The 24,392-nt window shown below is 46.9% G+C and overlaps 2 protein-coding genes across 6 annotated transcripts in view; one reads left to right on the top strand and one right to left on the bottom strand.

The window, feature by feature from the left end:
* Window positions 1–12,270, top strand: part of itga4 (integrin alpha 4) — a 315,916-nt gene extending 303,646 nt beyond the window's left edge. The window contains exons 27-28 of one of the 2 annotated variants that reach the window (XM_072477536.1): window positions 1,010–1,129; window positions 11,774–12,270. In XM_072477536.1, the coding sequence (XP_072333637.1) occupies window positions 1,010–1,129; window positions 11,774–11,884 (231 nt within the window). In that variant the 3' untranslated portion in view covers window positions 11,885–12,270. The remainder of the gene's footprint in view (window positions 1–1,009; window positions 1,130–11,773) is intronic. The other variant, XM_072477545.1, reaches the window with a different exon arrangement.
* Window positions 1,156–24,392, bottom strand: part of cerkl (CERK like autophagy regulator) — a 252,536-nt gene continuing 229,299 nt past the window's right edge. Inside the window, exons 14-15 of one of the 4 annotated variants that reach the window (XM_072477565.1) lie at window positions 24,103–24,167; window positions 1,156–2,485 (exon numbers count right to left, since the gene is read on the bottom strand). In XM_072477565.1, coding sequence (XP_072333666.1) covers window positions 24,137–24,167 — 31 coding nt within the window. In that variant the 3' untranslated portion in view covers window positions 1,156–2,485; window positions 24,103–24,136. Of the gene's footprint in view, window positions 2,486–23,179; window positions 24,168–24,392 lie in introns of those variants that run through there. The other 3 variants (XM_072477571.1, XM_072477558.1, XM_072477570.1) reach the window with 3 other exon arrangements.

Here is a 24,392-nt window from a genome sequence, read left to right on the forward strand (position 1 = left end):
TAATCGGCTTTAATCAGCTAGAACTGTACCCAGCAGCGATGATACAGAAAGTGAAGGCTGCTGAGACGGCATTGGTTCTTATACCCTGCCTCTCAGGGCGGGGCTATGTACATTATCCAATGGTAGACCCCTCGGTCTAGCCAATGGTCATTCACCTCTCAGGTACTGCAATACCTGGTATTACCACAATATTTAATGCTACATATCTGCCAGAAATGTGGCATAAAGTAAAAGTGGTTTGTAAGATGTATTTCAATTGTTTAATTAATGCAAAAGTTCTATTTTGCTTTAGTTTGATGCATCGACTGCCTGTTAATTAATGTTTGATCTATGTTGATTTGTTTGTTACTGTAAAAGTGTAATTTTGTCCATAAGTTTATTTCCACTGGTTGCTTGGGAAATTAATCACTTTAATTAATCGCTTGAAAGTACTTTTTAAATATAAAGCAGGATTTTACCATGTTGCAATCCCTATGGAATTTCCTATGGAAATTGATCGCTTTTTTAAGAAGTACTTATTATGTCCGAAGTGCTTCACAACAAATTAAGGTTGTGAGAGGCTCTATAAAAAGTGTAAGTTACTTTCATTATTCACTATTTTAAAATTCTCAGCCTTGTTTTAAAATCCCTCCCTAGCTTCACCCTCCCATCTCTGTAATCTCCTGCAATGCCACAATATTTTGGGATCTTTCAGGCCTCAATTCTGACCTCTGACTATTTCTGATTTCTACTATGTGCCTTTAGATGACCAAGCTCTAAGCTATGGAATCCCTCATTAAACTCTTTACTCCTTTAAACCATTCCTTAAAAGCTACTTCTTGTGTCAAATCCTATTTTGTTACGCTCCTGTGAAACACCATGGGATTTTTTATTATGTTAAAGGCACTCTATAAATACAAGTAGTTGTAGTTCATAATTGTTCTGATCATGTATATTTTCTGCCTAATCTTTCAGAATTAATGACTATCTTCCTGCTCATTAACTCAGTTTTCCTCTTTTTATCCCCTAGGTTAACATGGAAGCAATTTATAATTTTAAACCAAAACTTAAAGTAGCAATGCTAATTATCACGTTGAGTCTGATCTTGGGGTTTTCGACATTGGCTATATGTGTAATTGTACTTTGCAAGGTAAGTTTAATATTATTCCACATCTAGAACTAAAATGCACAGTTCTTTGTCCTTGGCTGCCTCCACTATAGCTCAATATAAGCTCAAGCAACAGTACCTCACATTTCAAATTTGCATTTTATACCCTTCTGGACTCAACATCCAGTTCACAAATTTCAGATCATATAATAATTGCTCACATTTTTCTTGGATAATAGCTGTTCGGAATGATTATATTGCCATTTGCACCTCCTCCAGTCACATTTCAAAAAATTTTGTCATGTCAATGAATCTTCTTTTGCCATGCATCAGCATGATCTGTTCTATCGTTTAATCTATCCTGCCTTCCATCCTCTTACAGACCTCCTCCTTTTATTCTATGTATCCCTTCCTCCTTTCCTACTAGTTTATTTGTTTAAAACTTACATCCATAATATTTTCTGATAAATGGTCAGCAACCTGAAAGTTTAACTGCTTCTTTCTCTATGAATGCTGTGTCTCTCTCCCTGGGTACTGCGTGTTTCCACCATTTATGTCAAGTCTTCTTGCACATACACACCCATGTCGGAATACACACTGAACAAATAGGGATGTATTTTGAAGGAACAATAAAGTATAATAATTTGGGTGAAATGTAATTGCATACTTTAATTTATATTTTGACAAAAATGAAAATATCAATTCTTTGCATTTCTGTTCAAACCTTATTCTGCCGCTCCAGGTCTCACACAGGAAAAGTAAAGGTTATCTTGAGTAGCCTCTTTTGCTATCAATCATCTGATAGGCTTTTACCTGGCAGATAAAATCTGCAGGATTTTACACACTCCGGCCTCAAGCAGTAGCTAAAACTGTAGTCATGATTTTTTTTAAATTGGACTTACGGAGGTGGCTATGAGCTGATCAGTCGCACACAAGGTGACTCCTGCTTGGAGGCTTTGGCCCTTTCTACCCGGTAATGGGCGCTGTGTCCGGAAAAAGTGTTAAATAATTTGAGGGAGTTGATTTCTCCTCCAAAGTTGAATGCCGACGGGTTACAACACTCGGCAGAAGTCGAGTAAAGCCTTGGCTCAAGAGGAGGAGGATCTGCGTGGTGCAGTAACTTGAGAGCATGACGGAGCCGAGAGCATCGTCATCGCCTCTCCCACTGCCTGTGGAGCAGTTGATGGAGTTCACCGCTGGAGCGTTTAAGCACCATCGGCAAGAGAACTGGTCCAAGGCAATTGAGGGAGCAGTTGCCTCTCTTCGCGAGACTTTGGAATGGGTGGAGAAATATTTGGAGTCACAAGGTGCGATGATCCATGAGGTGGAAAGGGCGGTATCTGATGACAGTGACTGGATCATGTCATTGGAGGCAGAGGTGGCAATGCTGGGAGAAGCCTGCAAGGTTTTGAAGGCGAAGTTGGACGATCAGGAGAATCAGTCCAGTCTGATTAAGGCTAAACACATGGCTAAACAGCTGGTGTAGGAGGGTTTCCATTATCTGGAGCTCTTCCGGGGCAGGTGTGACCTATATAAGGACGGGTTGCATCTAAACTGGAGAGGCATAAATATCCTGGCCACGAGGTTTGCTAGTGTCACATGGGAGGGTTTAAACTAGTATGGCAGGGGGGTGGGCACGGGAGCAATAGGTCAGAAGGTGAGAGCACTGAGGGAGAACTAGGGAATAGGGACAGTGTGGCTCTGAGGCAGAGCAGACAGGGAGAAGTTGCTGAACACAGCGGGTCTGGTGGCCTGAAGTGCATATGTTTTAATGCAAGAAGTATTACGGGTAAGGCATATGAACTTAGAGCTTGGATTAGTACTTGGAACTATGATGTTGTTGCCATTACAGAGACCTGGTTGAGGGAAGGACAGGATTGGCAGCTAAATGTTCCAGGATTTAGATGTTTCAGGCAGGATAGAGGGGGATGTAAAAGGGGTGGCGGAGTTGCGCTACTGGTTAGGGAGGATATCACAGCTGTACTACGGGAGGACACCTCAGAGGGCAGTGAGGCTGTATGGGTAGAGATCAGGAATAAGACGGGTGCAGTCACAATGTTGGGGGTTTACTACAGGCCTCCCAACAGCCAGCGGGAGATAGAGGAGCAGATAGGTAGACAGATTTTGGAAAAGAGTAAAAACAACAGGGTTGTGGTGATGGGATACTTCAACTTCCCCAATATTGACTAGGACTCACTTAGTGCCAGGGGCTTAGACGGGGCAGAGTTTGCAAGGAGCATCCAGGAAGGCTTCTTAAAACAATATGTAGACAGTCAAACTAGGGAAGGGGCTGTACTGGACCTGGTATTGGGGAATATTAAGGTAGTTAAGTCCCCAGGGCCTGATGGGATCTATCCCAGAATACTGAAGGAGGCTAGAGAGGAAATTGCTGAGGCCTTGACAGAAATCTTTGGATCCTTACTGTCTTCAGGTGATGTCCCGGAGGACTGGAGAATAGCCAATGTTGTTCCTTTGTTTAAGAAGGGTAGCAAGGATAATCCAGGGACTACAGGCCGGTGAGCCTTACGCCAGTGGTAGGGAAATTACTGGAGAGAATTCTTCGAGACAGGATCTACTCCCATTTGGAAGCAAATGGACGTATTAGTGAGAGGCAGCATGGTTTTGTGAACGGGAGGTCGTGTCTCACTAACTTGATAGAGTTTTTCGAGGAGGTCACAAAGATGATTGATGCAGGTAGGGCAGTGGATGTTGTCTATATGGACTTCAGTAAGGCCTTTGACAAGGTCCCTCATGGTAGACTAGTACAAAAGGTGAAGTCACACGGGATCAGGGGACCACACTGGCTAGGTCATAGAAGGCAGAGAGTAGCAATGGAAGGATGCTTTTCTAATTGGAGGGCTGTGACCAGTGGCGTTCCGCAGGGATCAGTGCTGGGACCTTTGCTGTTTGTGTTATATATAAATGATTTGGAGAAAAATGTAACTGGTCTGATTAGTAAGTTTGCAGATGACACAAAGGTTAGTGGAATTGTGGATAGCGATGAGGACTGTCAGAGGATACAGCAGGATTTAGATTGTTTGGAGACTTGGGCGGAAAGATGACAGGTGGAGTTTAATCCGGACAAATGTGAGGTAATGCATTTTGGAAGGTCTAATGCAGGTAGGGAATATACAGTGAATGGTAGAACCCTCAAGAGTATTGAAAGTCAGAGAGATCTAGGAGTACAGGTCCACAGGTCACTGAAAGGGGCAACACAGGTGGAGAAGGTAGTCAAGAAGGCATACGGCATGCTTGCCTTCATTGGCCGGGGCATTGAGTATAAAAATTGGCAAGTCATGTAGCGGCTGTACAGAACCTTAGTTAGGCTACACTTGGATTATAGTCTTCAATTCTGGTCGCCACACTACCAGAAGGATGTGGAGGCTTTACAGAGGGTGCAGAAGAGATTTACCAGGATGTTGCCTGGTATGGAGGGCATTAGCTATGAGGAGCGGTTGAATAAACTCGGTTTGTTCTCACTGGAATGACAGAGGTTGAGGGGTGACCTGATAGAGGTCTACAAAATTATGAGGGGCATAGACAGAGTGGATAGTCAGAGGCTTTTCCCCAGGGTAGAGGGGTCAATTACTCGGGGGCATAGGTTTAAGGTGAGAGGGGCAAGGTTTAGAGTAGATGTACGAGGCAAGTTTTTTACACAGAGGGTAGTGGGTGCCTGGAACTCGCTACCGGAGGAGGTGGTGGAAGCAGGGACGATAGTGACATTTAAGGGGCATCTTGACAAATACATGAATAGGATGGGAATAGAGGGATATGGACCCAGGAAGTGTAGAAGATTGTATTTTAGTCGGGCAGCATGGTCGGCACGGGCTTGGAGGGCCGAAGGGCCTGTTCCTGTGCTGTACATTTCTTTGTTCTTTGAAGAACTTAGGATTTGTGGGACTTCCAGAGGGGGTGGAGGAGTCTAGGATGTTCGCGAAACTGGCCGAGGAAAGGTTCATAGAGAAACCGCCGGACGTGGATTGGGCCCACCGCGCTTCGAAAGAGGCTGAGAGCTGGGGAACCACCGCAGGTGCTGATCATCTGGATGCATAAGTTTCAAGAAAAGGAGAGGATTCTGAAGTGGCCGATGTTGACACGAGACTAATTGGGAGGGTCAGCGGATTCGGATCTACCAGGACATTGGGGCTGACCTGGCCAAGCATTGGGCGGGTTTTAACAGGGTCAAGGTGGCACTCTTTTGGAGAAAGGTCCAGTCAAACTTTGGGTGACTTTCAAGGGCAAAGAACAATATTTCATGATGCCAGTGGAGGTGAATGAATTTTTCAAGGAACATTGGTTGGGGAAGTTCCAATGGGTGGAATATTTGATTTTGATATGTATGTTTAAAGTTTGTTAATGTTTTGTTTTTGCTCATGCTTGTCTTTTGTTATGGTCAATGGGGGGATGGTTCAGAGTCAAGGCTCCTTTCTCCTGCTGGAGAGTGGGGGGGGGGGGGGGGGGGTGGTGGAACAAGTTCTGGTGGGGAGGCAGGGGTGCCTGGGCAGGGGCTTTCCGAAGGACGGTGGGGGAGGCAGAGTGGGGGGGGGGGGTTTCGGCATTATGGGTTGGGATTCTTTGTGTAGATCTTCAGGTGGGCGTTCCCATGCTAGCAGGGATACTAGTAAACGGGAGCAGTGTGGGGGTGGAGGAAGCAGTTAGGTAAGAGATGGGAGGTAGGAGGGAATTGGTTGAAAGGATGGTGCTAAGGGGAGAGAAAGGACGGGATACGGGGGTGGGGGAGCGTGGCAGATGCCGCAGGTGATTTTGTGGCTAGGTGCAGGCAAGAATGGAGGGATCATCCATTATGGGTGGGCCCGGACAACAGGGGGGCCTGGTGGTAAGGAGAGTTTTGTGTCAAGATGGGATGGAGGACATTATGGGGGGGAGGGAGTGCGGAGTACAGAAACCCCCGGTGAGGATAGTGACGTGGAATGTGCAGGGGTTAAAATGGCTCATTAAATGGTCTTGGGTATTCGCACACTTGTAAAGCGTAAAGGTGGATGTGGTTTTCCTGCAGGAGACACATCTGTAGGGGAAGGACCAGACAAGGCTAAGAAAGGGATGGATGGGGCAGACGTTCCACTCGAGGTTTTGCTTCTAAGTCGAGAGGGGTCATGATTTTGTTTAACAAAAGTGTGGCAATTGTGGTGGCCAGTGAGGTGTGGGACCTGGGAGGGCGGGACGTGATGGTGAGGGGGTCGCAGGTTGTTCTCGTGAACTTCTATGTGCCCATGTGCGGAATTTGTTAGGAAGACATTGGTGTCCATCCCAGACCTGGATTTGCATCAATTGATAACGTGGACGATTTCAACTGCAGGTTAGATCCCATGATGGATAGATTGAGCCCTAAGTCATTGGCCAGGTTGGGAAGGCAAAGGAGCTGTGGATATTCATGGATCAGATGGGGTGGGGGGAGGGGAGTGGATTGATGGAGGTTTAGGCATCTAGGAGAGAGAGTTTTCCTCCTTATCCCATGTGCAGAGATTTTTTCGTGGTGGGGAAATCAATACTCCCAGGGATTGTGCGGGCGGAATATGCAGCGATTGCGATTTCAGACCATTTTGGGAGGCATTGAAGGCAGTGGAGGAGATTATATACTATAAGGTCCACCGAGACAAGGTTGAGAGGGCGGATAGAGGTTGGTGGATGCCATCGTGGAAGTGGACCGGCTGTACTCAGTGACCCCCGACTAGAGAGTTGTTAGCAAAGAGGAAGAAGCTACAAGGGAAGTTTGATCTAGTGACGGCAGGGAATGGGGGGGTCAGCTCCGTGTCTCAAGGGGAGTGTTTTATGAGTATGGGGAGAAGGCCAGCCATCTGCTGTCCCATCAATTGAGGCGACAGGCGGCCATGCGGGAGATAGCGCAGGTGAGGGATGGGGTAGGAGGATTGATGATGCCGGAGAAGACAGGAGAATGGGGATGAGAAAAATATCATTCAGAGTGAATGGCAGAGCAGACTCGATGGGCTGAATGCCTAATTCTGCTCCTATGTCTTATTCAAGGTCTTTTACTGGGGACTGTATAGGTCCAAGACCTGAGGGGAGGATGCGGAGATGGGCACTTTTTCGATGGGATGGTATTTCCGGAGGTGGAGAGGGGGAAGGGACATGGATTGGAGGCACTGCTGTGACTTCAGGAGATAGATAATGGTGTCCATTGGGTTGATGCAGTCGGGAAGGAAACGGGGCCGGATGGCTTTCCGGTGGAATATCATGAACAATTTTTGGCAGTGTTGGTGCCCCATCTGCTGGGGATGTGTAATGATTCATTGGCACGGGGGAAGCTGCCAGCTACGCTGGCTCAGGCATCAATCTCTTTGATCCCAAGAAAGGATAAGGACCCAGTGAAATGTGGTTGTACAAGCCAATCTTTCTGTTAAACTCTTGTTGTGAACTTGCTGGCTAAGGTATTGGCAAGGCAGCTAGAGTGGTGTGTGCCGGAGGATCAGACTGGTTTTGTTAAGCGGTGGCAGTTGTCGAACAACATTAGGCGACTGTCGATTCTGGTGATGACTCTCTCCAGGGGAAATGCGGCGGTAGTTACTATTTCAATGATCGCGCAGAAGCCTTTTTGGGAACGGATGAAATGGAGGTACTTATTTGAGATCCTGGGGCTGTTTGGGTTTGGGCCAACGTTCATTTCGTTGGTGCCATTGCTGTATGCTGTCCCCACGGCAAGTGTCAGAATGAACGTGATGAGCTCGGGATATTTTTGGCTGCATAGGAGCATGAGACAGGGATGCCCGCTGTCCCCGTTGCTGTTTGTGTTGGCTATTGCGTTCCGGGCATCGAGAGTGGAAGGGCATTGAAAGAGGAGGTAGGGAGCATAGAGTGTCATTGTACATAGATGATCTGCTGTTATATGTCTCGGATCGCATTGGAGTGTATGGAGAAAATAATGGACATGTTAGGGAAGCACATGTTAGGGAAGCTTGACCTCTTTTCTGGGTACAAATTGAATGTGATAAAAGTGAGGTATTCTCAGTGAACACCCAGGGGAGGAGTGCTAATTTGGGAGCCCTGCCATAGTTTTAAGATAGCTATGGATAATGATAGTTCTGGTCCAAAAGTTAAAATTCTAAATTGGGGCAAGACCAATTTTGATGGTGTTCGGTGGGAACTTTCAAAAGTTGATTGGGGGAGCCTGTTTACAGGCAAGGGGGCAGCTGGTAAGTGGGAGTCTTTGAAAAGTGTCTTAACTAGGGTTCAGGGTGAGCACATTCCTCGTAAGAGTGAAGAGCAAGGCTGGTAGAAGTAGGGAACCCTGGATGACTCAGGAAATTGAGGCCATGGTCAAAAGGAAGAAAAAGGACATGCATAGGCAGCTGGGATCATGTGGATCCCTTGACGAGTATAGGGCTTGTCGGAGTAGAGTTGAGAGAGAACTTGGGGGCAAAAGTGGGACATGAGATTGTCTTGGCAGATAAGGCAAAGGAAAATCCAAAGAGATTTTACAGATACATAAAGGGCAAAAGAGTAACTAGGGAGAGGGTAGGGCCTCTTAAGGATACTGGAGAAAGGCATGAATGTTAGCAAAATTGGGGAAATAAAAAGTGATGTCTTGCGTGTACATATTACAGAGAAGGAGGTATTAAAGCGTATCAAGATAGACAAATCCCTGGGACCTGCTGAAATATATCCCAGGATGTTGTGGGAGGCTAGGGAAGAAATTGCCAGTCCCCTAGCTGAGATATTTAAATCGACAGCCACAGGAGAGGTGCCTGAAGATTGGAGGGTAGCAAATGTGCTCTTGTTTAAGGAGGGCTGTAGGGATAAGCCCGGGAACTACCGACTGGTGAGTTTTACCTCTGTAGAGGGTAAGTTGTTAAAAGGTATTCTGAGGGACAGGATCTACAGGCATTTAGACAGGCAAGGGCTAATTAGGGAAAGTCAGCATGGCTTTGTAAGGGGAAAGTCATGTCTCACGAATTTGATTGAGTTTTTTGAAGGGGTAACCAAGAAGGTAGATGAGGGCAGTGTGGTCAACATTGTCTACATGGACTTTAGCAAGGCCTTTGACAGGTTATCGCATGGTAGGTTGTTGCAAAAGGTTAAATCTCTCGGAATCCAGGGCGAGGTAGCCAATTGGATACAAAATTGGCGACCAAAGTCAAACGGTGGTTGGGGAAGGTTGTTTTTCAAACTGGAGGCCTGTGACCAGCGGTGTGCCTCAGGGATCGGTGTTGGGTCCAGTTATTTGTGATATATATTATTGATTTGGATGAGAATGTAGGAGGCATGGTTAATAAGTTTTCAGATGACACCAAGGTTGGTGGCATACTGAAGAAGGTTATATAAGATTGCAACAGAATCTTGACAAATTGGGCCTATGAATGGCAGATGGAGTTTAATTTGGATAAATGTGAGGTGATGCATTTTGGTAGATCAAATCAGGAGAGGACCTATTCAGTTAATGGTAGGGAGTTGGGCACAGTTACAGAACAAAGAGATCTAGGAGGCTTAGCGGTGATCTTATAGAGGTCTATAAAATAATGAGGAACATCGATAAGGTAGACAATCAACATCTTTTCCCAAAGGTAGAGGAGTCTAGAACTGGAGGGCATAGGTTTAAGGTGAGAGGAGAGAGATACAAAAGAGACCAAAGGAGAAATTCTTCACACAAAGGGTGGTGAGAATCTGGAACGGGCTGCCAGAGGCAGTGGTAGAGGCGGGTACAATTTTGTCCTTTAAAAAGGAGTTAGTTACATGGGCAGCATGGGTATAGAGGGATATGGGCCAAATACAGGCAAGTGGGACTAGCTTAGTGATAGAAACTGGGCGGCATGGACCAGCTGGGCCAAAGGGCCTGTTTCCATGCAGTAAGCATGTATGACTCTGTGACTCATTCAAGCTGGCCAAAACAAGATTTCAATATTTGGGAATTCAGATGGCCCACGATGCATATGTGGAACTTGGCCAGGTTGGTAGAGGGGGTAAAAGGAGATCTGAAGAGGTGGAATGCTCTACTGCTGTCCTTAGCAGGCAGGATACAGACCATACAGATGAACATTCTCCTAAGGTTTCTATTTGCCTTCCGATATTCCTTCCAAAGTGATTCTTTTGGAAGGTACAAAAGTTAATCTCTGAATTTGTATGGACAGGCAAGGTGTCCAGGATTCGGAGGGCGTTTTTGCAGAGTTGACTGCGGGTGGGAGGGCTGGCGCTCCCATTCCTGCTATATTATTATTGAGCAGAAAATGTGGAGATGGCACAATGGTGGTTGTGGGGAGGGGAGGAATTGGTACAGGTTGAGGAGGCCTTCTGTGTGGGGACAGGCTTATAGGCTCTGGCGTTAACCCCCGTCCCATTCTCCCCGGTTAGGTACAGTTCGCCCGCTCGTGGTGTCGTCCCTCAAGGTATAGAACCAACTGAAGCGGCACTTTGGAGTGTGGGTAATTCTCTACTATCCCAATATGCGGGACTCATAGCAGGGATAGATGCAACGTACAGGAGTTGGCATAGGAAGTAGAGCGGGTCTGGGAGGTTCTCGAGGTTGGAAGAGTTGCTGGAGAAGTAGCAGCTGCCGTTGGGGAGTGAATTCAAGTACGTACAGGTGCGCGCCGATGTGTGCAAGGAGCTCCCCTCGTTTCCCCAGCTGCCAAGGTATGCCATATTGGATAGATTGTTAACTCAGGATGAGCTGGGGAAGGAAAGATTGTGGATATTTATGGATGGTTGTTGGAAACGGAGAAGGCACCAGTGGAGGAGATGAGATGAAAATGGGAGGAGGAGCTGGGAGAGAGCTTGTTTGGAGGGGGGGCTGGAGTGAAATTATGCACTGGGTGATTTCAGCATCATCGGGTGCCAGGATGAGCCTGATACAGTTTGAGTGGTGTTAAGGGGAAAAATGACAAACTGTTTGCAATGTGGTTGTATCTTTTGCTGACTGTGATTTGCTGATTGTGCTCGGAATGAAAAATATTTCTAAAAAAAAGATTTTTTAAAAACTTATCTGTGAGGTAAAGATCTAAAGACCGTTTCTGTCTTGTGTCATCAATATTCATTTATCCTTTTGCTTGCTTGTTTGTTCTGCAAAGATGGCCATGTTCTTTATCTTTGGTATTTTCTTGGGTTTTGGTGATTACGTAGATGACTTGCAACTTGCAAGATAATGACCTTTTCAGTTTCCCCTATTTTAGTTATTCTTTCAGCCATTAACTGACAAAACTCATCATTTAAGAATTTTCAGAAACCACTGTTAGAAAAATATGTAACGGGTGGCACGGTAGCAGTGGTCCTTCACAGCGCCAGGGTACCAGGTTCGATTCCGGGCTTGTGGGTTCCCCATGTCTATGTGGGTTTCCTCCGTGCTCTGGTTTCCTCCCACAAGTCCGAAAGACGTGATGTTAGGTAATTTGGACGTTCTGAATTCTCCCTCTGTGTACCCGAACAGGTGCTAGAATGTGGCGATGAGGGGCTTTTCACAGTAACTTCATTGATTCATTGATTTAATTTATTGTCACATATACCGAAGTACAGTGAAAAGTATTTTTCTGCGGCGAAGGGAGGGGACATACACAGTACGTGCATCGACAAAAAAAAAATAATCGACAAGAGTACATTGACAAATGGTACATCGCAGTGTTAATGTAAGCCTACTTGGGACAATAAAGATTATTATTTAAAATGTCAAGCAGTACGAAACTGATCGATAATTTTGTGATTAATTCTCACTCCCATTTTTAGTGTGGATTCTTTCAAAGAAAAATAATCTTGAAAGGCAACGACAATGATGAAACCGAAAAATGTAACCGGCGAGGAGGGTGGAAGTCAATAAATCAAGAGGAAACTGATTAAAACATTTTCTCAGAATTCATAACTAAGAATTGAAATTTACAAGAAAAGTATATGAAATGCAAATCAAACAGCATTGGGATTATATGAAGAGTGGAATGTATGTACATTTCAGTAAAAACATCGTAAAATTGTGCAGTAGATGATTCTGCAGAAATTCACAACGATTATTCCATATTATAATTTGTAGAGCCTAAGTATGCACTTTTTTGTACATGCAAGTATTTTAAGTTGCTTCTGTTTGAATAGATTTGTTACATTACATATTACCTGTATTAGGGTTTATTTTAATCGAACCTTGAGTTTAAAACGAACAATCCAAGTTTACCGAGAAATGCATTCTCCCAACTTTACTCCAATAAAAGAATGCACCTTTCTACCTGTGACAATGAGCAGAACATTTGTTCGTTCTTTGACAGTTATATCAGCTAAGAATCCAAGGCGTAGATTTTCTTCCTGCTACCGAGGGTATAAAACTAGTTTTACAGATCAGCCATCCATTAAATAAACCACTTGATTTTAATTTGCATTAGCTCCAACAGAAATTAAAACCTGGTTGTTTCTGTAATGGATGGCTAACCCACAACACCAGTTTTATGCCCAGGCAGCAAGGAAAGGTATGGGATTATTTGTAAATTTTGACTGTATAACATAAACTCTCTCAGGGAGTTGTCTGATGTTTTAGTATCATGGTCTGTCAACGACATTGTCCAAAATTTAACTTTAGGTGGAATTTTCTCATAATTTTGTCAGTGTCAGGCTCTGTCTGAAAACCAGTGTGCATCTCTCCTGATATTCAGACCAGACCTCGAGCCACTCTGACAAAAACAAAAATCTGGGGGCATAGTTTATGCCATTAGTTTGCTGGAGCCAGAGATCGGGCACCCCGATCAGAGCTGATGTGAAACATCTCCCCCCTGGCCCCGCCGAAAGGTATCAGGGGCTCTTCCCCCCCCCCCCCACACCCCCAGCACAATTACTGGGGGATGTCATTTGGTGAGGGGGGCTGGAAATCATGTGGCATGTAGGCCCTTTACGAAAGTGGTGGGAACCTTCCTACGTCACTGGTGAGGGGTAGGGAAAATCAGGAACCGAGATCTCACGGGCAAGAATTTCACAAAATGTTGTGCCTGCCTTGCCATTCTCGCCGACTGTGAATGTGGGTGCAAAATCATCCTCTTCCTCAGAATGCCATCAGCATGGAGGGTGGGATGGTCAGATCTTGGGTGGGCACGGGAGAATCAGGCCTTTGAGTCGGCAGGCGATTAGGGTCTAGAGGAGAGTCCCACATGTGCTGGGGGAAATCCCATATGGAGTCGGGGATATAGGGGGAGTCCCGTAGGGAGTTGGACTATGTCTTTACAAAAGTTACCCAGAAGTTAGAACCATAGAATACCTACCGGTGCAGGGGGAGGCCATTCGACCGATCAAGTCTGCACCGACCCACTTCCGTGTCCTATCCCAATACCCCCTTAACCTAACCCACACATCCCTGGATAATAAGGGCATTTGGCATGACCGAACCACCTAACCTGCACATCTTTGGATTGTAGGAAGAAAGCAGAGCATCCGGAGGAAACCTGCGTAAACGTGGGGAAAATGTGCAAACTCTGCACAGTAACCCGGGGGGGTCCCTGGCGCTGTGACGGAGCAATGCTAACTGTCGATGCAGAGTCTGCACGTTCTCCCCTTGTGTGCGGGGGCTGCCTCTGGGTGCTCCGGTTTCCTCCCACAGTCCAAAGATGTGCAGGTTATGTGGATTGGCTATGCTAAATTGCACTTAATGTCCAAAATTGCTCTTAGTGTCGGGTGGGGTTACGGGGATGGGGTGGAGGTGTGGGCTTGGGTAGGGTGCTCTTTCCAAGAGCCGGTGCAGACTTGATGGGCTGAATGGCCTCCTTCTGCACTGTAAATTCTATGAATAACCATTGTGCCACCTAAGTACGTGATGTAAATTGCATTTTCAGATGGTTCCCAGCGCAAGGAAATTGCCATGTAAATCCTTACCTGAGAACTTTTGGGAGGAGTATCCATTTAATCTTTGGGTACCCCCCCCCCCCCCCCCCCAATCTGACACTATGGAGCTTGGACGTTACAGCCCAATATGTAAGGTGTCAGCTGGCCAGTTTGGGAAATGGCATTTTGGAAGAGATTTTCTTTCATAAAAAGCACAGAATGAGACTATTTGTCCCATCATGCTTGTGTCAGGTCAATCTCCTCCTTTGCCGTGCAATTTTTCCATTTAAGTACATATCCAATTTCACATTGAAAGTAACCATTGACTCTGCTTCCACTGCACCTTCTGCAATACGTAATAATAATAACCTTTTATTGTCACAAGCATGAAGTTACTGTGAAAAGCACCTAGTCGCCACATTCCGGCGCCTGTTCGGGTAAGCTGGTACAGGAATTGAACCTGCGCTGCTGGCCTGTTTCTGCATCACAAACTAGCTGTCTAGCCCATTGAGCTAAACAATACAGTCCATATCATAATTACTCACTGCACATTTAAAAAATATATTATTTGCCCCAACCCTGCTTCAGTTACAAATTTATCTTAAATATGCTTCCTCTGATTACTGGTGCTCCTGCCAGTTGCCTCTAATTTACTCTATCAAAATAACTATTCAAGTAGGAAACAGTGAGGAAGACTTCACGAGTCTAACTCTAGCCCTAAGCTAAGTTTCTTTGAACATCAACATTTACAAGTTTGTCACCCTTCAAAAATATTCTGCTTTTCTATTCTTATGACCAAAGTGAACAACGTCACACTTCCATGCATAATACTCCTGCTGTCCTCTTGTTTCCCACTCACCTAACCTATCTATATCTCTTTGGAGCATTTCCCTGTTCTCCCCACAGCTTACCAATCCACCTAGCTTTGTATTGTCAGCAAACTTATCTAAGTCATTAATAAAGATTGTAAATAGATAAGGCCCCAGCACCGATACTTGTGGCACGACGCATACTCAGTTAATACATTCACCTCCCATCGAGTTCATAAGCCCTTAGTTTGCCTGTTAACCTTTTGAGTGGCACTTTATCAAATGCCTTTTGGAAACTCGGTATGCTACAACTACCAGTTCCCTCCTGTTACCCTATATCGAGTTCCTGCCTCAAAAACTCTAATACATTTGTCAAATGGGACTTCCCTTTAGTAAAACCATGTAGACTTGTCCTGATCATGATTTTCTACTTGCATTGTAAAGACTAAAATGGTAATTAAACAATGGGCTACTTTTAAAGAAGAGGTAGTTCAAGTACAGTCAAGGTATATTCCCAAGAAGGGGAGAGGTAGGTAATCAAACCCAGAGCTCCCTGGATGATGAAATAGAGAGAGTTTAAGCTGCAGTAGAAAAAATATGGTCATGGTGGCAGGTAGATAATACAACCAAGAACCAGGCTGAATATAGAAGGGATGTGAAGAAGAGAATGAAAGAAGCAAAGAAAAAGTATAATAAGAGACCGGCATATAATGTAAAAGGGAATCCCAAAGTCTTTTATAGGATGTTAAAAGAAGTAGGGCCGATTCGGGACCAAAAATGGGGAATTTATGCCTGGGGAGAAGAGACATAGCTGAGATATCTGAGAAATACTTTGCCAAGGAAGAATGTGCTGCCCAGTTCATGGTGACAGAGAGGTATTGAGTAGGCATTTAACACAGTGCCATAAAACAGACTTATGAGCAAAGTTCATGGAATAAATGGGACACTAACAACGTGGATACAAAATTGGCTGGGTGACAGGAAATAGTGTACCAGTTAATGGACGTTTTTTGAACTGGAGGTCCCCGGGGATTGTTGTTAAGGCGCTTGTTCTTCCGAATATACGTTAAATGATCTCGACCTTGGTTACAGGGTGCTCTTGTCGCCACCTAAAATGGCTGATTCCCTATTAATTTGGCCAAAACCCGATTTAAAATGGCTAACCGAAAAGGCTGATGGGAAAAGCAGCCAACAGGACACAAACGGACAGCTGCAGACAGAATAGCGTATTCGGCTCTGGGGAAGTCGGCCCAGATAGATACTCAAGACTATTAGCAGCACATCAACCCAAACATCTGCAGTTTAATCGGCTATCCCCGGGAACAATTGCAACATATTAGCAATTGAATGCCGGGCCAGACCTGTCGGCGCCTGCAGTGGCCAAAACAAACACAGGTGAACGACCACCCCCCCGATCGAGGAATCGCCCCGTTATTGGACATATCGAACCCAGTGATTGGGAACAAGTCCAATCACTTGGGACTCAGGGTCAAGGGCCGCCCCGAGAGGCGGGAAGCCCCTGGGCCCTATAAAGTGAGGGGCCAAGTTCAGATCTCTCTCTCTCTCCCTTCTTCGCCTGCTCGCGACGTTCGCAAGAACCTTCAACAAAGAACCGTAAGTTTGACTCCAGCGATCGCTACCCGATAAAGACTCCTAGCCATCGCCCCGTATCAGCCTTTTGAATCCCGCGGGCCAGATCCGATTCGATAAGCCATTAGTTTCCCTGACCTGGTGGGCCCTTCCTAAAGTTAAGTATTGGCCAGTAGTGGTAGGTTCCGATATAGATAGTAGGATTATTGTGTAAGCATTAATTGTTGTATATAATAAATGACCGTTGATTTCAATCTTACTATAAGCGGTGTGCTGACTTATTAATCATAACTTGAGCTTGAACCACGTGGCGGTATCAGAAAGATACCTGGCGACTTGTGAGCAAAGGTGACATAATCAGAGCTAATAAACTGAGGCTAAAAAGAGCAACATAATTGGCGACTCAGCCGGGACCCGACATAGAAGTGGAAAACCACTCCGGGAGAACCCCAGAAATTTGAATAGAATCCAATCGGAAACAAAAACAAAACAAAAACCACAAGTGTTCAAGTGGTTCTGATTAATAATTCACAATTCGGAAGTGTGTGTATGCATGCGTAACTAACAGGGTTATAAGGTAAAACTGATAGATTTTTGTTGCGTCAAAACTGTTGGAAGTCTGTATTTTCGGAAATTAGCGCAAGCCGTACCCGCATCTACGACACCACCTTAGCCCCCTGTTCCAAATTTGAACGTAGTGAGCAAATAAGAGAGATGGCCATGCAGGCAATGCAACGCCTCATGAACCCCGAAGAATTTGCGGTCGCACCGATCAGCAGCATTAAAGTGGGACAGTGTCCCATTTGGGAAGTGGAAATTCCCAAATTCTACAGGGCAAAGGATGGCCCGTGTGGAGCGGTTTCTGTAATAATGACGACTCAGGTCCCGGAGGTATAGGGCATACTTGGTGGGAGAACATGAGTGAAATCCATAAGAAAAGCTTAGCGAAAGTGCGCAAGCCGATGGCAATCGTGTCCTGCATGGCACAATTGCGAGGCACAGAGGAGGTCGTCGGTACACTCCGAAAAGGAATAAAGGCATATATCGTATGAGTAAAATCGATGTATGCGAGATGGAAAAAGAGAACCTGGAATTGAAAAGGCAGTTAGAAGCCAAGGACGAAGAGGTGGCCAAACGGGGTCACCAGTCTTGTCTGGTGCATTTAAGCAGTTTTCAATCCCAGCATGAGAAGGCTTATCAGGACATGCAGCGTGCCGTCCTGGTTAAGAAAGAGACAGAGAAGCAGGTGGAGACGCTACAGAAGCAATGTAGTGATCTCAAGGCAGCCTTGAGAGCGCTCCACGCTGCAACCACGGAACAAAGGCAGAGTACCTTAGACCATGCGAAGTGCCGAAAGCAAATTGCAGACCTGCAAGCAATGCTTTCTGTCCAAAAGGGATTCCAAGACACCTTTGGGGAAAGTTTAGAACAGGAAGACGGCCCTGATTGGGAAGAACTGCAAGAGACAGCGCAGAGATATGTTCAGGGAACATGTGCGCAGGGAAAGCCCCAAAGTAGGAAAGCACCCCCACCCAGCAGGTAATACAGGCTCCCATGAACCCTGTAACAACCCACCGCACCGCCACAGCAGAAGAGGCAGAAGTCTTATATTCCACCCCCCTTACGGGACGCGTGTGCTAAAATCACACCATTCCTCCCCGCTTCAGACCCACACCATTTCTTTGCCACCGTCAAACACCAGGCGACCTTGTACGGCCTGTATGAGAAAGAGCAGGTAAAGCTCACGGTCCTCAGCTTAGACCCATCGGTCGCAGCAGCCCTTCCCAACCCACAGAATGTAGGAGGAGGCACCCTTGCAGAAATGCATACCGCGATCCTGGATGCGATCGGGTATAACCGGGGCGACCCCGTAGATGGCCCAAATAAGTGCAGACAGAAAAAGTCTGAACACCCCACAGCGTTCGCAGGACACTTGTGGATTCACTTTGAAGCCGTTTTCGGAAATGTAGACCGTGCCCATTTGTCCGCAGACAATATGGCCAAATGGACCCGCACCCTTATCTCCCATGCCACGGAAGCAGGACAGAATGCCTATAATAATTATGACCCCTCGGAGGAGGCTCATAATGAGAAGTGGGTGGTCAAAATATTGTCCCGCGTTTGGGAACAAGCGGCTCACAGTAAACCCACAGCTAGAACCCCTGAGGAAAAACGAGCTGCCGCAGACGTGCAGGCGGTAAGAACCACTCTTCACAACCCCGCCTGGGTAAACGAGGGAAAGAGCAGCCCCCCAGCAAAACCGCAAGAATGCTACAATTGCGGACAGTTGGGACATTTTGCCAAAGAATGCAATGGCCCTAAAAAACCACAGAGAGCCCAACAGACGGGCACTCTCAATAAGAAAAAGGCAGAGCCCATACATAGCGTTAGCGCCCAGTCCGATCAGACAGACTTGACCGGTACGGACTGACGGTGTACAGGCTCCCCCAGCTGGGTCTGCGATACCCTGTGGGAGAGGTCAGGACGACCCGTAGTCGCAGCAAAGGTTAGGGGACAGCCGATCAAGCTTCTCTGGGACACAGGAGGGTCCCGCACAACCTTAAATTCCTCCACCCTTGGTAAGGACACGTGGCCCACCACAGCCACTATCACCCTCAGCGGCTTCACAGGCCACTCACAACAGGGACATATCACAACCCCTGTACCCAGCCAAATCGGCACCGTTAACACAAAACACCCCGTAGTGTTAGTCGACCTGCCCCCAACAGCAGAGCATATTTTGGGGATCGACTTCATGAATTCTCACCACCTCTCTTTCGATCCAGTCAACCAGTGTGTCTGGAAGATGGCAAAATCCGCTAGAGCCCCTGCAATGCTCAATATAGGGGATTATATGAACAAAATTAGCGCAGTAGGCGAGTTTTGGTTCAACCCCACCACACTCAGCACAGACCGACAGGTTAGGGCAGTCCTGCAAAAGAACAGGGCAGCATTCGCAACCCACAAACTCGACTGTGGACAGATGACCGGTTCCGTACAAATAACAGGACCGGACCCTAGACCCCAAAAGCAGTACGGATTCCCCCTAGAAGCAGAGGGAGAAATCCTCAAGGTTATAGAAAGTTTATTAGAACAGGGCGTCCTAAGATTGGTCGCCTCAACTAATAATGCCCCGATTTGGCCAGTAAGGAAGCCCGGCGGATCATGGCGCTTGACCATTGATTATCGGGAACTCAATAAAGTCACCCCCGTAGCAGCCCCCACCGTTGCAACAAGTCCCGAGACCATGCTCAAACAGGGACTCCATGCCCGATATTTCACAGTTTTGGACGTCAGTAATGGGTTCTGGTCCATTCCATTGGCAAAGGTGTGCCAGTATAAATTTGCCTTCACTTTCAGAGCACAGCAGTACACGTGGACATGCCTGCCATAAGGCTTCCACAACTCCCCCTCCATTTTCCACCGACAGCGGGCAAATGGACTAGCGAAAGTTTCTCGCCCCGAATGTCTGGTACAGTATGTAGACGATCTACTACTGCAGACAGACACCAAGGAAGAGCACATTGAGCTTCTGTCCGAACTCCTGGAATGACTACATTCCATTGGCTGTAAAGTCAACCCCAAAAAGGCCCAGATATTGGAAGAAAAGGTGATATATTTGGGTACTATCATCACACACGGCAAACGCGAGATCGAGCACAAAAGAATTGACTCGATCGCTAAATTGCCCCTTCCCCAAAACGCTTCAGCCCTCCGGTCGTTTTTAGGACTGGTTGGCTACTGCCGAAACCACATTGACGGTTTCGCCAGCAAGGCAGCACCCCTCTCAGACCTCTTAAAGAAAGGAGCCCCCTGGGAGTGGCTTCCGCAGCATACGGATGCTGTGGAATCATTAAAACAGGCGCTCATAGCCGCCCCCGCACTACAAGTTCCCGACCCGCTTTCCCCTTACGCAATAGAGGTAGCGACCACAGACCGCACCCTTTCAGCTGTGCTCCTGCAGGAACGGCACGACCAGCTAAGACCCGTGGCTTATGCCTCCCGAATTTTAGATGCTGTGGAGCAGGGATTTTCAGCCTGTGAGAGACACCTGCTCGCAGTTTTCTGGGCAGTCCAGTACTTCGCATACATTACCGGATTGAACCCCATCACCATTTTGACCGAGCACACCCCCACCCAACTGTTACTAGACGGACAACTTAAAGACGGTACCGTCAGCCAAATCCGCGCTGCTAGGTGGACCCTTCTCTTACAAGGACGGGACATCACAGTCAAATGGACCAAAACACACACATACTTAGCGGACAATCTACAGTACCCCGGAACCCCCCATGAGTGTGAAATCATCTCGCCCCACCATAATACAGGCCCCTTTATAGCTAAAACACCCCCCAGAAAACTAGCCACTCCATCTCAGAACCCCCCTCCCCCGGACACATGTGACCCCATTAGGATCTATGTGGATGGATCTTCCACAATCCTGGATGGGCAACGCATAACAGGTTGTGGGATTTATGTGGAGGACGCGCAGGGACGCGCCCTCGAGGAAATCGCATTAAAATTACCCGGGCACTTAGGCGCGCAGGCAGCAGAGTTTGCGGCCATCGCTTACATTGTAGAGCAACCAGGTTCCTTCCCCAGCCCAGCAGACATGTAGTCAGACAGTCTATAAGTGTGCAACAGCCTCACTGAATTTCTGGCCCTCTGGGAAACAAGAGGATTTGTTTCCGCGGATGGGAAACCCCTCCCCTCAGCCCCATTACTCAGCCATATTTTGGAAAAAGCCAAGAACCGGACCTTTGGCATTATAAAAGTCTGCAGCCACCATCGTTCCTCCCCCCCCGCCCCCCAGGAAATGTAAAAGCCGACACACTGGCTAAGGCAGGATCCAGGCATGGGTATTTTTGGAAGCCCCCCGAGAGCGCCCCAGTGAGTGCAGTTCAGGTCGCGCAGACTAGGATCGAAGATCTATTAGAGGCCCAGAAGCAGGATAACGCTCTCACTGAAATCGTAAAAGGGAAGTTTCCAACCTCATACGAGAGGTACAGAAATACAATAACCACACATGACGGCGTGGTGCTAAAGGACACCCTTTATGTAGTTCCTGAGCAGGATAGGAACCAAATAATCTGTTTATTCCATGATGGTCATGGACACCAGGGAATCGAACCCACCGCAGCCCACCTGAAACAGCTTTGTTGGTGGCCTAATCTCAAAGAGGATGTATCCCATTACATTGAGAATTGCCTCATCTGCGCTCAGAACAACCCAGATAGATATGCCAAAAGGGCACATCTCAGCCACACCCGACCCGTTAACGGCCCCTGGACTAACCACCAGATCGATTTTATAGGTCCATTGCCCCCTTGCAGGAATGGCTATAAATATGTTCTGGTGGTCATAGACACTTTTACAAAGTGGGTGGAAGCATTTCCAGCCCGCACCAACACCACGAAAACCACAGCCAAAATCCTAACCCACCACATTTTTACAAGATGGGGACTCCCCCGCAGTATTGAATCGGACCAAGGTTCTCACTTTACAGGACGGGTCATGCAGAACGTCCTCACGATATTTGGCATAACCCAAAAATTTCACATCGCGTACCACCCTCAATCGAGTGGTATAGTGGAGCGCATGAATCGGACCCTAAAAACCACCCTTAGAAAAATGGTCCAGCAGAACACCACTTGGGATTCGGTCCTCCCCTTTGCACTGATGTTTTTGCGTAATACTGTTTCCACCTCCACAGGTTACACCCCACACACCCTCATGACCGGACGCCCCATGAAAGGGACAGAGTACTTGTTGGGTTTAGACCTGACCAGCCCTGAAGTTATGGCACTCACCCACGAGAAAGCCGTTGAACAATTACTTGTAAATGTAAAAACAGCTCAGTTAGCAGCTGCTGTTAAACTGGGTACTAAAAGAAAACAGAGCAAGGCCTGTTTTGAAAAGGCAGTACATGCAACGGAGTATAATATAGGACAACAAGTGATGTTGTCTGTGTATAACCCCAGCACATTTCTGTCTCCGAAATACTCGGGTCCGTACTCCATTACGGATAAAGTAAGCCCATCGGTATATAAAATCAAATACCAAAATGGTAAGGCTGCGTGGTTTCACATGAACCAGCAGTCAAACCACGCCCACGTCATGCTTGACGCAGCAGACCAAACCCTGCCCACAGCCAACGTGACCACACCAACCCCCTCCACGTCCAGCCCAGACACGGATTCGCCCCCGACTCCACCCACAAACTTTACACTCCGCCCCGGAACACCCACAGACTGCAGCAGCAGAGACAGCGACTGTGACTCCCGACGACAGCCACAGCACGCTTCCCTACTATCCTGGTCCCACACCCAGCGACAGCCACAGCACGCCTCCCTACTATCCTGGTCCCACACCCAGCGACTCCGAGTTCGACTCCAGAGACCCCTTCCTCATTACTTTCTTAAACAAACCACACCACCGAACCACATGAACGACCCCGACTTTATCCCCACACAACTTGACGAAAGCCATTGGCACCGCAACAACTCCTACAGACTCGTCCGCAATGACGAGAGCAACCCCAACTCATACCACGCAGCCCTCTCAACATTAATTCAGTCCAGAATTTGGCACCCGGGAGAAGGGGACGACCCCGAGTCAGACCCCCAATCCGCCAATCCCTTTGCGACCCTGTTCGCAACAGAGAACTGAGGTGTCCACATGATGATTTAAAGAAGACACTTGGTGAAAAGTGTTGTCCTTCCTGATGGAACCTGCAGGATGTTTTGCGTTGTTTGTATGTTTAAATGTTGTTCGTCCAACAGGAGAATTTTTCTCACGCCCATTCTGCCGAAACCTCTGAGGACTTGCCTCAGAGACTCACCGCGGCCAGACGCTTCATCAGCGGTACCAACCTGTCCACAGATACCTGGTCAGCACCACACGCTCGTTCAGAGGAACTAGCTTTTCAGCTGGTACTGGTCCAAGTGCCAGATGCCCGATCTGATTCGATGGTAGAAGCACAGCACTAGCTTTTCAGCTGGTACTGGTTCAAGGCCAGATGCCCGATCTGATTTGACGGGAGAATCACAGCAGCAACCCCACCATGATGACTACATTTTTGCCCGTTCTTGTCGGTTGCTCAGGCAGTGGAGAAACGGCGTGAGATCCGTCCTGCCTGGGGACCCCCCCCCGTTGGTCAAAAACGCTCGGGTAGGGGACATACGGTATTGGTAGCCGTCCTACCCGGGGACTCCATCCAAATCTTACCCGTCGCGGCCCATACGCACCTCATTCGACCTTTTCCTTTCAAAAACAGTTTTATTTATTTAGGCAACCTTTGGGTTGCTGCCAAATGCTATTTACATCCCAGAACATTTGGATGATGATTCAGCACTGGTCCACCATTGGGAAGTGTGCCGTGTCCTAACATTTGTTTTGAAGAAAAAAAAATGAGGGAGTCACATATAGTGACCAATTATAAGGGAATAATTGGCCCCGCAGGACAGACACACTAACATACCGGATATTATACCAAGGTAGTTACAGATATTATGCTTGTTTTACAGAACTCCAGAAGCTCCAGGACCGGAGTAAACAGAGAACACAAAGAAAGAAAAAGAAAGAGGACAGCCATGAGGAATTCTTTCATCGTGATCAAGATTTTTTATACTGGACATTTGGTTGCGCGGGAACGCGGACCCCATTACTTCAAACCCCCCTGCCGTTAATGTTTCACTGCCCCGCAATACCGAGGGCCCAGTCACCAGCCACGCTGCATTATCCTGGTGTGCCAAGTTCATAACTTGGTACTCCCTGTCGTACGTTATTGAAGCACTATTAGCGTTGGCCATACTCTGCTGTGCAGTACAGACTTTGCGCCTCCGCAAGTGGAGAAGGAGAGCGTACCGTGCTCGAACCCCGGTATATCGGATCCAATCCCCTATGTTCGGGTATGACCAGACCCCAGCGACCTATAATACAAAAATAAAGAACAAGCACTTGTGTTTTCCTGTAAATAAAAAGATGTACAAAACTTTCATGAAAAAAAAATGTATGATCCTGAGCTTGACTGCCAAGCCAGGAAAGAATATATGGAATGTTATGATTGTTGTTGTATGTTTTAGAGAGATAGGATGATGCAATGCTTGATGAGTGTATTTAGGTAAAATTAGAGGTTCCAAGTTTTTATTTTTTAG

The sequence above is a fragment of the Scyliorhinus torazame genome, chromosome 2 (assembly GCF_047496885.1).
Source record: "Scyliorhinus torazame isolate Kashiwa2021f chromosome 2, sScyTor2.1, whole genome shotgun sequence".
Lineage (NCBI taxonomy): Eukaryota > Metazoa > Chordata > Chondrichthyes > Carcharhiniformes > Scyliorhinidae > Scyliorhinus > Scyliorhinus torazame.